This window comes from Pyrus communis, chromosome 12 (assembly GCF_963583255.1).
Source record: "Pyrus communis chromosome 12, drPyrComm1.1, whole genome shotgun sequence".
Lineage (NCBI taxonomy): Eukaryota > Viridiplantae > Streptophyta > Magnoliopsida > Rosales > Rosaceae > Pyrus > Pyrus communis.
Genome location: NC_084814.1, coordinates 17,022,674 through 17,035,953, shown reverse-complemented (window position 1 = coordinate 17,035,953; position 13,280 = coordinate 17,022,674). Strand labels below are relative to the sequence as shown.

Here is a 13,280-nt window from a genome sequence, read left to right as displayed (position 1 = left end):
GCAGGCATCCATCTCACTGTTCTTTTAGCCGTCTTGTGTTGAAGGAAACAAGGACTAGGTTACAATATTATTATTTTTATTTTATTTTTATTATAATTAAGCTTCCTTCAACACCGGCTCACCAGGGAAATTAAATAAAATATTTATAAGAAATATATATCGAAAGATATATAGAACTCCGGGAGGCAAGATGGGAAAGATTCAGATTGCGGTGTTCCTAGCGGCAGCAATGGGCTGCTTCTTGATAGGATCAGTGAGTGCTTTCACTCACATTGTTGGAGGAAAAGAGGGCTGGTCTGTACCTGAGAACAAAACTTACTATGAGGACTGGGCTTTTCCAAGAACCTTTGGGGTTGGTGACAGACTTGGTAAGAACTTCTTGTTGATTTTTCAAATTTATGAAGGAAAGAAAAAAATAGTATCCATTTTCATCTTATTTATTGTATAAAAGGCTTTGAATTCCCAATGTGGGTTCTAACCGATAAACTAACGAATGATCTGTCTGATTGGCTTGAAAGGGTTTCGGTTTTGAATACATGGAATGAGGTTCAGAACGAAACCCTAAATTTAAAAACAAACAAGGAGTTTCAGTTTGATTCTCGAAAATAAATTAAATAGTTTGTACATTTGTAACATGTGTATAATACTCCGAATTTACTAACTAGGATTCTAAATGATTTTTGTTTTCAAACTAAACAATGAAGATGAAACTCGAACCAACCAACTATGGTTTTGTCTTGGCAATCGAAATTCCTTTGAGCTACGTAAATCAAAGCAAGTTCGGCTTGGCCTACAAATTTTCGAACTTTAGGTTCATATACTCTTGAATACCATTTGATATATCTATATATATCTGGCTAACAATTCTTGCCTGAATGTGTGGTCCGAATTGCAGTTTTCCCCTACAGGCCCGGCTCTGGCAACGTAGTAGTCATCAACAAGGACGACTTCGACAAATGCACACAGAAGAATGTCATCTACATGTATTACAATGGACCAACCATCCTCGACCTCACAGCACCAGGTGACTACTACTACTACAGTGGCGTCGGCAAGCACTGCGAGTTTGGCCAAAAGCTCCACATCAAGGTCGTCAACAAGCCTGGATCGTCTGGCAAGATTTCCCCATTCAAGCTTGTTTCCAAGAACACCAAGACTACTGCTGGCGCGCCTGCCCCCGTCACAGATGCGGCTGCTCCTGCTCATTCCTCAGCCACCACCATTCAAAATGTTGGCATGGCTTCTGGTTTATTGACCGTCTTCCTTTCTCTCTTCATCTAAAGAGAGATTTTATGTACTTTTGATATTGCCCTTGACAAAGTAATTACATGATATATATCATCCATACTACAATTAAGAGAAAATTCTGTCAAAAGTTGTACTGGAAGATGGATTTTTACCCCTATTAAATTAAATAATCTTAATAATTCATCTAAACCATGAAGTTACAATTACATTTACATGGAATCTTAGTTTAGTTTATCCAAATGCTTAGGCCTTTCACCGTAGGTCAAAAGTTTTGAGTTCGATTCTTATAGAATATATAACTTTTACAACCATCAAACTTACACGCTACAAAAACAGTGTTATAGAAATCAAACTCATACGGCCTGATTTTCATGTATTGTGATCAAACTCACATAAACTACTGTGGAATACCTTAATGGCACTTGGATTAACAATGCGGAAAGACAAAGATTTGACTCTTGAGAATGGACTCAAGCTGCCCTTCACTCAATAAGGCATAGGTATGATTTCAAAGGAAATAATGGACCATCAATTCAGCCCATTCCAACTAAATAGGCCTTAAACTATGACCCAAGAGGGTAGAGTATTGGTAATTACCAAATCCATTTTAAGAGCGTGTACAATGGAAGAGGATTCAAATTGTATATCCAAACTCAAATTCTGGTTTTCAACACATTTTGGGCACGAAAATGTACGGCTTCTTCTATGTAAGTAGATTTTCTTTATTACACACAAATCACAATTTGACATATAAATATATATATATATATATATATATATTTATATGTTTGTAATAAATCACTTGAGTAAATGTGTCAGCTTATCATTTATAGGCAGTGAAGAATAACTCCTTCACAGTAAAAACGAACCAATATTCTTCTCAACCACACATTTCTCTCTGCATATCTTTCTTTCTACTAGCTGAAAAATTATGTCAGATGAGATACGGAATAACACGTTTGAGGCCGTGAAAAAAGGAAAAAAATTTGGATAAACAAAAAGAAACCAGCAGAAAAAAAAGAAGGAAAAAAAAAAGGTAAAGACTTTGGATAAAGAGAACAAAAGGAAGGTTGAAAGTGCAAAAAAGAAACACAAAAGAAGTGCATGGTTGGAGTGTACTGTGTGAGTATAGAATAACTTATATGACACAGATACACTGTTATGTTGATGCATATTATCCCAACAATACAGGAAAATAGGTTAATATCTCACCATGTCTTCTTGTATCATTAGCACGAAACATCATCGTGGCAGTATACCCATGCCATACAAATCACTCACGTGATGGGTTTTTTGATATTTCAACAAATATCATCCATCCATCCCTCCATTAAATCTCATGAGAGATATCAATGTCCGACCCATAGAGGAAATCTCACTCGATTCTGTATCAAGAGTCTTGCTGTCGGGTGGTTGCTCAACTTGGCTCCCATTTGACCCTACCTGCCTGATTTTCCACCCACAATGCATGACTACTGCTTCACTGCAAACCCAGATGCATGCATACATACATTTAGTCTGAAAATTTTAATTTCTGCAATTACTCGTACTGCACATATTGTTGTACGGATTTGATTTGCTCCTAGAAAAAGTAAGCTAGCTAGATATTTAGATTTGGGGACAACCTCAAATAAATAGAGTGGTTTCATAATTTTATAGTCACTCACCCTCTTTTCTTTCAATTCTATACCTAAAACAATAAATCCTAGCTAGCTCTTGGTCAAAATTGTAATTTTATTTTGTGACATTGAAACATATCTCAAGTTTGAATATTTCTTTCATGTTCATTAGAAAGAAGTGCGAAAGTACTTAGAGATATGTCAACCCTAAGTGATGACGACCATGAAAGTTCAAAGATGATTATTAAAAAGCACATCTTTTCATAAACATTTTTTATGCAATTAGATTTATTGTAAGCATGTTGAAATTATTACTAAAAAGTGTTTGGACGCGTTTTTTGGGACCATCTCTAACCCACCCAACTAAATGCTAAGACCATCTCCAACCGAAGGCTGGCCATAGGGCTCGTTTTAGCCCTCTAGCCCTCCAAGATATTAATATTTTAATGAACAGTACATGATCATATTTGCCTCCATCTCCAATCGAGGGCCAAAATGTCATAGGGCTCATTTTAGCCCTGTCAGAAAAAACCATCTCCAACCAAGGGCCACAGGGCCATAGCGCTAAACATAATTATTATTTAAATTTAAAAACTACAACTTATATTTAAAAATTACAACTTAAATTTAAAAACTACAAATTAAATTTAAAAACAACATTAACTTAAAATTTTTAAATTCATAAAAAAAAACAATTGAATCCAACGATAACTAGCCATTGCATTTGAAAATTTGGCCTAGCATTCCTGTTGGATATAACCAACAAGAATATTTATATTGATGTCGATTATATCCGACAGGAATACTCAAATTTCTGGCCTAGCCCAGGGCTAGCTGGCTGACTCATTTGGGCTAGCCGGTTGGCCCTTTGGCCCTTTTTTGTCCAGTGGGGCCCATGAGCTCTTTGACCTAGCCCTTGGTTGGAGACGGTTTTCAAGTGTTTTTCGGTCCTCTGGACCATTCGGTTGGAAATGATCTAAATGATCTAACCCAAGAAGGTGACAATAATAAGAGCTTCACAGCTTATCCAAATTATTATTTTACCTAGTGAATCATTTCCAGAGCGTAGGGTTATTTCTTGCAGAGTACAATGCACTCGAGAGTAGAGTTTGTTACCCCTAATTATGAATTTGTATTCCATTGATTATCTGATATGTTGTTTCTCAAAACCAGAGGAAAAAAAACAAAGAAAGTGAGATTTTTTTTGGAATGTAAGGGATTGTTCTGTTACATGAAATCCTTTTTCCCTCAATTGTTATGAACGGGACAAATACTAGGGATTTCGAATCTCTTTGATAGCTCGGATATCTAACAGAATTTCCAGCCACAAATTTGATGTACAATAAAAAAAATATGGACGCGGAGAAACAAAACTCTCCAACCAAAATATTCAGAAAAAGTAAAAAAAATAAAAAACCACAAAATCTAATCCCATGAGTTCAAATCTTGGCCAGACAATCCCAAATGGGCTTTATAAGAACAAAACAAAAGCCCACAATTCAGTGGGCCTGGTGGTGCTCCTATCGAAAAATGCATAGCCACGTCATCGGCACGAGAGCTGGTGGGACCGCAATCGCAATCGGATGGCGCAGAGTCGCAGACACAGTGAAGAGTGAGCTGGACAGGGGAGGAGGGGGTGGGGACCGGGACCAAGAATGGGGCCCAAGCCCCAAAGGCAAAAGGCCGAGTTGCAACACTCGCACTTGCACTGCTCGAGGTGGAATACCGTTAGCCTGACATGACGTGTACGGCTGTGATTGACTGATTAAGTGGAGAGGTTGGACGAAATAACAAAGAAGATCTTCTGGGTTGCACTCAGTAAATCTGCCAGATTTTGGTGCGTTGTGCAGAACATTTAAGCGTTGGGTTGGTTTTTGCATGTGTCTGGTGACCTCTCTCCTCCCCTGTATTGGTTATTGTTCACACAGAGAGAGAGAGAGAGAGAGAGGGGGCAGAGGCGGCCTAGCCCCGACAAAGGTTGAGGCACAAGGGCTCGTTCCCCGAAATAAGTCACAAATGGTGTTACACAAAATACTTGGCTTCTCATAATTTGACAAGAGTAATTTAGTTACAAGATACATTACGTATTATGATTCATAATTTGACAAAGAATTCATTCTTTCGGTGCACCAAGTTTATTGTGAACATAAAAGAACACGTGTTTCACTTGCATATTGCTATGATTGCAAAGATTGTGATGTATAATTATAATTAAAGAGAACTCATTAAGATCTCATTTGAAATTGTTTCTTTAAATAGTATTTATGCTCAAAATTACTTAAAAGCTCTTATGTCATAAGCACATTGAAAATCTTAATAAAATTGTAAGACCTCTCAAAACCCATAAGCACTTCTAACATTTTTTACCAAACATATTCATAAGTGTTTTTGTTGATTTAAAATGCTTTTAGTCGTTTAAAAAACGCTTCCAGACAAGCTTTTTTTTTTTTTTTTTTTTAATAGATCCGCTCAATATTATGTTGATATATAAAGAATTGGAGAAAATCTAGAGGAAAATATAAATTTAAGAAAAACCCCAAGTCCGAGGTGCAATATTTGAGGGGATGATGACGTTGAATTGATACGGACCGTGGATAGGTTGATGAATATCTGGGTAGGCATTGTATTTTGTCGAGTGATTGCAGGTGTTTTGGTTTGGTTGGTTGGTTCATGCATTTATATGGTCTCATTTGAGGTTAATGTATACCTAACTTTAGAGATGAAATCACTCCATCAACTATTTTGGTGCTTTTCAATGAGACTATATACTATTTTGTTGGATTTACAACAAAAATTCAACACAATTCTTGTCATATTTGACAATATATTAAATGCAACCTTGAACTTCAAGAATGAAGTACTACAATCTGATGATATTCCCCTTTACTTAAAAATGAGAGGTCTTAGGTTCGAATCTTGTGGATGGCAAATTCGATACCAAATTAGAATGTCCATTATGTGACTTAGCCGAACTCCTCATCCCCTAAGTGTAAAAATATCGATGTACTAAAAAAAAAAAAAAAAACCGAAGTTTCCTACTTCTCTTTCAACTTGGAAAATGTTCTAATGCTACATGTGCTTGCTTTAACTTTACCTATTGGGTGGTTTAGATTAGACAGGATCGAGACTGAGTTCAATTTATTTATATTCAATTCTATCCCTGTAGAAGGAACTTCTTGTCCATAATATGTTGGACAGTTGTCCAATTTGACAAGTATAGTCTCGAATGATTTAAATTCACTAAACATGAAAGCCCCATTGTCCATTTTAATTGATTGGTCTTGAAAAGGTTGTTGCTAGGTGTCGCTAATGTCTTAGCTTCTTGTGTGACTAAAACGTTACATAAAGGTAGTGCATATTTCATATGATATGACATGTTACGTTATTAAACTATTGCATAAAATAAAGACATCGTGCAACCAATGTTTCTTACGAAAAATCTAGTAAGAGAAGTTATAGAACATATCTCTAATAAGCATCACCTGAAACAAAATGAAATAACAAAAAAGAGATGGTCTTTCTTCTTCTTAACCGGTTGGTTTGTATATGTTGTGTATGATTGTAAGGGACCCCAAAAGTTTAAGAACATACAACAAGGAACGGAACTGCTGTCCCTATCTCTCTCCAGCCAGGCTTCAATTGAAGGCTAAACAAGTCCTTGAAAATCCCAGAAGACCTACATAATTAGGACACAGGACACGTACTGGAAAATCTCACTCACTCCATCATTTCAAAGCTCTTGCATTTTAAACACTTGGAACTCCATGATCCATCAAGAAAATGACATCTCAGTCCTCCCCAATAAATACCATTACTATTCATGCAAATTTAACACATGCATGCCTGGAATTTGTCGCAAAAGTTTTTGAAGAACCAGAAACCCAATAAAGGAGGTTTGCAGAATTTTGCAATACAAAAGTAAAATATCGCAAGTAGATTGGGCAAAAAAAACAGAGAAAAAGACAGATTGGGTTTCTCAGGGGTATGTTTGTCATATTAGCGACGCGTGCAGGCTAGAAGGCTTTCAGGTCCGTATCCAGAATTTGCCAAAACCTATTTAATAGGGCATTTTGGCACTTGTTTGAGAAATCGGCAAATGGAATGGAAGTTTGGATTTTGTGGGATGGGGCATCTGGTTTTAGGGTTAGCCAGCCAGGTACTACGTGAGTTTTTCCGCTGCTGCAGTGGGTGAGGCACAATTGTTACAATTTATATGATGGCATTCAAAACGATTTCATGGACCACCGGACTGCTTTTTCTTCAACCCTGTCCGTTGATTGGATTTGACTTGATTTAAACCTTTCTCCCTTTTGTTAGATTAGGATTAACTGATACAGTAGTTTAACCGCTTCGGTTCACAATCTAACAACATACAATAATATAGTACACATCCTAAACGGGTGTTTAGTTGACAAAATGAATGATTAATTGGTTTCTTTTAAACAAAGTGTGATTATTCATACAACTTTACTCTGCAAATTCTCTCCAAACTCCCAAGTCAAAACTATGGTGTTCATGTGGAGCTCCCAAGTGAACCACTAATTAGTCAAACATTGGCTTTCCCTTTTCTGTGTTTTTCTTTCCCATGGAAGATACTCATATCAAATAGATCTCATCGGTAAAGAAAGACACGGAGTGAGGGTTCGATGACAATAGTTATGTCTACGCATATCTCATTAAATGAGACGTGAAGTGAGAGATGCATGGACATAAAAGTTATTAAAAAACTCCTTTGTAAAATAAAATTTTGCATTTTAAGGTGAGGAATGTGTCTTTTAAATAAAAAAACAAAAATAAAGTGTTTGGTCCAAATATCTGAAAATATTAATACTTGCGTTCCACTTATGAGGGGACAATCTACTTGCCTTCTTACTTTTGGTTAATGTCTTTTTACCGTACGAACTCCATGATCTGAACTGTTCATACTGTTTATCATCATTTAAAAATTATGTCGGCAAAAAATTATTCAAGTTGAAGATCGTTTAGTCATCCTCGTTTGTCAAACCAATCGACGATTTTTGTACCAAGTAGCATCCTCATAATGAACCTTCCCTTTGTTTGATGCATTTGAATTGCTAATTAATGATTTTCAAATTGAATGATTTTTTGCAGATATAATTTTTAGATGATTATAAAGAGTATAAACGGTTCTGATTATGAAGTTCGTGTGATGAAGATATGTTAATTAGAAATGGGGAGACAAGTAAGTTCCCCCATCAGGGGTAGACAAGTATTATCCATATAGTTTTTCCATTTGGTAGTAATGTTTTTCCATTTTCTATATTAAGAGAATGGTGGGGAAGGTGAGGCGGGTCATGCTTGTGGCAAAGGTGGTGCAGGGTGGTATTGGCGGCAATAGTTGTCGCAGTAGGGGTGGCACGATTATACATATAGGGTGGAGGTGGTGGCAATGGTGGTTCAGGTGGTAGAGATGTTGGCGATTGTGGGGGTGGCATGGTGGTGAAGGGTAGTGCCAGGGGCAATAGTGGTTAAGGGTGATGGAGGTGATAGTGGTGAAGATGGTAGCAGTGGTTCTAGTGACAATGTATGCGGGGGTGGCGGCGGCAATGATATAGTGTGGGGGAAGTTATGGTTGTAGAGATGGTAGTGGTGGCGATAATATGGTCATCGGGTGTTGGTTACATGATTGATTTTTTAGGTCTTAAAACTCTAATGTGATTAGGTGTATCTCTTTTTTCTTTTAGATGTAGACACATGAAATACCAATTTGACGTTTTGTAACACATAAGAATTTTTTATATCTAATGTTTTGTATCAAACGCATTTGATTACACTCGTATACATAAAACACAAAAATAAATATTTCAAAAACGTAACCAGATCCTCAACACCCAATCATAACATAAGCAACATATATGTCTCAAAACTTTAGTCCATCCTATCAAGGCATGGTTGTATCAAATATATATCTAATAATGTTGTCATATGACCCTTCAATAATTGGCATCTTTTCAACCGTTCTTTGCACAACAAAATTGTCTCCCTTTTCTCGTCAAACATTTTGATTGAGTGTTTGACAGAGAAAAATGTACATCCATATTGCTGTTTTTTGGTCTCACTCTCCCACTTGCTCACAGTATCTACGTGTTACCAAATGAAAGCTCCCCAAGCAATGCATAAAATAAAAAGTCTCCCTCCCACCCAAAACAGCCATAACCCTGCCACTGTATATCACCATGGATTCCATTTCCTACATTAATTCCATCACAATAACGTGCCATGTCTCCTTTCAATATATCAAGACCCATGAGATATTTTTTTTAGTGTATCTGGAATATAAAACGGTGTATACTATCTATCACACTTCTGACACAGGGACATTGAAAATTATATCTTAAATTGTCACATATCAACCTTATCGTTTAGTTGTATGATAACATGTGGTGTGTCAATATGTGTGCCGAGAAGACATAAAAATTTCTCAAGACACTGTCAGATTCCTTCCCGCTCTAACCACTCATTTATTTCTTAATTTTATTGAAAATGATTGGATTGATCACAATTAGGCCACTACTTAATTTGTTCTTAATTATTGATAATTAGATCTGCCATGTCTGCATCCAAATATCCCTACTTAGACCTAAAGGAACGGATATAATGAATAAGCCCATCATTCTTCTTATCTGGAATATTGCAGGGACGTGAGATCTAATTCTAATCCACCAAATAAGTATCAAAATTCTTCCCACGAATCAAAAACCTACTCAAAACAAAGATACCTTCCTTCTAAGTTTGTCCTGCCCTTCTACTTCATATACAAATTTAAGTAGCTAGGGAGTAGTGATAATCCAAAACAATATAATTACTTTCTGATATATTTCAATATAAAAATTCATAATTGTTATTGACGTTCCAAATTTATAATAATAATAATAATAATAAACAAAAAAGAATTTGTATAAAAATGAGTACATAGTAGTACTTTGGTTGGTTCTACAAGTGATGTTCTACACTAAGGAAAGAGATGATGGCCTAAATTCGGAACGTTGTGGATTAAAATTGAAAGCCCTAACCAGGGGGGTAGGATAGCATGTTAATTCGGAGTTTTTGTAAACAACACCTAGAGAATTATCAAGTTTCAGTTTAACGTTGTAGAATCAATGCCAAAAAAAAAAAAACAAATAACGGTTGACATAAATGCTAATGCTTAAGGAAGCAATTTAACCCAAAAACGTTACAAAAATTAATATACGATACCAAAGCTGTTGTTACTATTATGTGTGTTAATATGAATGAATTGGTCGAAAACAAGAGCACTTAGAATATTTATTGAATTAGTGAGAATTTTATTGGATTCGGTCCAACCTTATAAACCAAAAAACATAGCTTTAAAATTTGATAATTCATTTATAAATAAACCCAGCACGTGTGCAGCTCCACATGTGTTGCAAATTAGGACGCGCAAAGCAAAATATTATGGGACGGGTCAGTCACGTGGCATTTAAAAGATAAAACCAAAAAGAACAAGCGCACTGTACACCGTATGGCCAAAACTCACCGTTCATAAATAAACAATTACAAACCAAAACTGATAAAAAAACAAAAACAAAAAAATATTAAAAATTAAATTAAATTAAACACATTCCGATTTTCCGTTCCCGCCGATACAAAACTTGCCGTTAAACCGACAACACAAGGACGGAGAACTATAGTGTTGTTCGTCTCATAGCGCAACCAGAGGATCGGAACTAAACAGGTCGCCGATGTCTTGGAAACAGTCCTCCGTAGACCACGGCGAGGACCCGAATCCGAAGTCCTGAACCGAATCGACAAACAGGTCACCCAAGTTTCCGAAATCGGTCATTTCTTCTTTCGAAATGCCGAAGTTTCCGAAATCGGTGATTTCTTCCTTCAAAATACAGATATCGTCTCGGAGATTATTCTCCTCGAAGAAGTCCGGTATCGAGGTTTCGAAGTTAAATATGTCGTTCGGAATAAACGTTTCGAAACTTGTGTAATCCGAAAACTCGGACAAGCTCTTCGAAATGGAGGAGTTCCCTCGGACATTTCGGACTTCGGTGACTTCCGGAGATTGTTTCGGGCACGGCGACTCGGCTTCTTCGTTGGAAGGCGAGGGACAGCGTAACACTGACGTCGGAGAGCAAAGGTGGTTGTGCGACCCGTCGCCGGAATAAAAGCCAGAGCTAACTTCCGGCTTAACGTCAGGTAGAGATATCGCCGGAGGAGGAGGAGCGAAGTTGGTGAGCGCGTCGGGTCCACGCAGCTGAATGGCAGCGTTGTCGTACACCACAGCGGCCTCCTCGGCCGTGTCAAACGTTCCCAACCAGAGCCGTACACGTCTCAGAGGATCTCTTATCTCCGCCGCCCATTTTCCCCAGGGCCTCTGCCTCACGCCACGGAACTTCTTCCCCGCAGGAGCAGCAACCGCCTTCAAATCCCGGCGACCACTCGCCGGGCCTTTGGATTTCCCAGACGGCCGCTTCCTCCCGGTCCTCGACATCCGACTCCTCCAAACGGCAGAGTCGGTGTCCCTGTTTGAGCAGGACTCGATGGTAATCTCATTAACAAATCTCTTGACCCGGTGGCGGGTCCCACAAAAAGACGAGCCCTCGGCCTCGTCGTCACTGGAGGAGTCGGTGGCGTTTCCGTCGGTGACCGATATCCGCACAACACGCGGCCTGACGGACTCGAACTCGTCCGCTTCCGCCGAATTGGCCACCATCGTAGTGTGGCTCCGGTGGTGCGTGTACTTAACAGCAGGACGATTCATAGCTCACAAAAAAGAAACAAAACTTTCTAGAGTGAAAATTTAGAAGGTGAGTGGCATCGAGAGCGGGTTGAAAGAGTGAGTGGGTGGGGGAGCGAGTCAGCGGTGGTGGGTTAAAATAGAGGTGGAGAAATCAGAAGAAAAAAAGGAGATTCTTTGAGAGCACACGAGGAGGAGAGAATAAAGAGAGAGAAACAGGCGTGAAGGAGAAGCTGCTTCTGCTGCTCGAAACGGAGTGAAAATTACCAAAAGGTACCATCAAACGACGAGAAATTTCACGGAAAGCTTCGCCAAGAAAAGGAGAAAAAGGGGAAAGAGCGTGAGGGACGAAGCTCCAGGCCTTCCCGGCCAACGGTACGGAAAAAGAACGGGATATTTTCAGAAAAGCTCCGAAAGGGAATATAATGTTTTCGGAATCGGAATCGGAATCGGTTTCTGAAAAGCAGAGAGAGGGGGTGGGGGGGGGGGGGGGTGTGAGAGTGGTAGTGGTGGTGGGTGTAGTGAGAAATGAGGAGAGTGTGTGGAGTAAGTGAGAAAGAAAGAAGAAGCACAAGGTCTCGCTGGATACCAAAACTACCTACTTTATAGGATCCCCCAACAGCCGTAATCGCTAAACCCGGTTTTTTTGTTTTTCGATAAAATCGCTAAACCCGGTTCAGCTGCCTTCTCATATCTTTCTCTTTCTGTTTTTTTTTTTCCATTTTTATCCCCAAAAAGGAAAAAAAATCTTTTTTTTTTATATATTTTATTTTGGCTCTAAAAGCTTCAAAATTTTCAATTATTTTTAGTAATTAGAAGGCGGGTGGGGCCGGGACGTACCGGGGGAGAGTCCGGCGAGACTCGGAGATATTTTGCGAGGCGCCGCATGGGAGGAGAGGACCGAGGGGGGGGTCAGGTGGGGCCGGGGCTGACTCAGCTGCTGGAGAAAAAACTAATTCTTGGAGTTTGGGATTCGGGTCACGTGAGAGGACATATGGGTTCTACTTTGACTGAATATTAAGATTAATTAATGGTGTTAATCCCCCATTGAATGGCTGTTACTTGTCAGTTACTGCTTAACGTTCGGTTACCGACTTCACCAGTGGGGGTGTTTTCGTCATCGTAATACTTAAAATAAGAAAATGGCGTTACGAATTTATGACCTTACCTTGTGTGTGCACGTACTATGATTTAGATTTTATTTTACCATTTGAAGATTTTAAACCTTCTCTTTTTGTTTAATTAACAGCTAAATGTGACGTGGCAGGCAACCTCGAATACAAGGCAATTTTATAAGCCTATTTTTATCTCCTTAACCACTGCATGCCTTCTCCATAACCTTTTTATCCTTGCCCACCTCACACGGTGATCGGCGAAAAGCTTTTTTCAACCGTTAGATTCGCAATGGATTGAGGATTCGAACATTAGAGGATCGTCAATTGAATTATGTTGCATAGATATCATCATATTTCGACAAGTAGAACTTTTGTTAGTTTTTATTTTTATTGGCCGTAAATGTAATTAGGTAATTCATATGTGGGGGAATTAGTGGGAGGGTAGGGGTGATGCATTTATAAATGTAGGCGTTGGATCATAAAGATGGTGTTTTTTCTCCACTCGTTGTATGCTTGAAACCGATATGCATGGTTTCACTAGGCAATAAGTGGGGGAGGTGGTATTCAATG

The 13,280-nt window shown here is 38.5% G+C and overlaps 2 protein-coding genes across 2 annotated transcripts; one reads left to right on the top strand and one right to left on the bottom strand.

Annotated features, from left to right (window-relative positions):
* On the top strand, positions 1 to 1,424 carry LOC137709725 (umecyanin-like). The gene is made up of 2 exons (XM_068448709.1): positions 1 to 368; positions 896 to 1,424. The coding sequence occupies exons 1-2, from the start codon at positions 191 to 193 to the stop codon at positions 1,279 to 1,281; spliced, it is 564 nt and encodes a 187-aa protein (XP_068304810.1). The 5' UTR covers positions 1 to 190; the 3' UTR covers positions 1,282 to 1,424.
* An 8,939-nt stretch (positions 1,425 to 10,363) lies between these two features.
* Positions 10,364 to 12,080, bottom strand: LOC137710892 (ethylene-responsive transcription factor CRF2-like). Its single transcript, XM_068450049.1, has one exon. It carries the CDS (start codon positions 11,617 to 11,619, stop codon positions 10,552 to 10,554), a length of 1,068 nt encoding a protein of 355 aa, XP_068306150.1. The 5' UTR covers positions 11,620 to 12,080; the 3' UTR covers positions 10,364 to 10,551.
* Between the last annotated feature and the right edge of the window lie 1,200 nt (positions 12,081 to 13,280).

Bases quoted from the DNA above. Each gene is read 5' to 3' on its own strand.
- LOC137709725 (XM_068448709.1), top strand. From the start codon at position 191: ATGGGAAAGATTCAGATTGCGGTGTTCCTAGCGGCAGCAATGGGCTGC. The intron at 369-895 runs GTAAGAACTTCT...TCCGAATTGCAG, and splicing joins TGGGGTTGGTGACAGACTTG to TTTTCCCCTACAGGCCCGGC.
- LOC137710892 (XM_068450049.1), bottom strand. From the start codon at position 11,619: ATGAATCGTCCTGCTGTTAAGTACACGCACCACCGGAGCCACACTACG.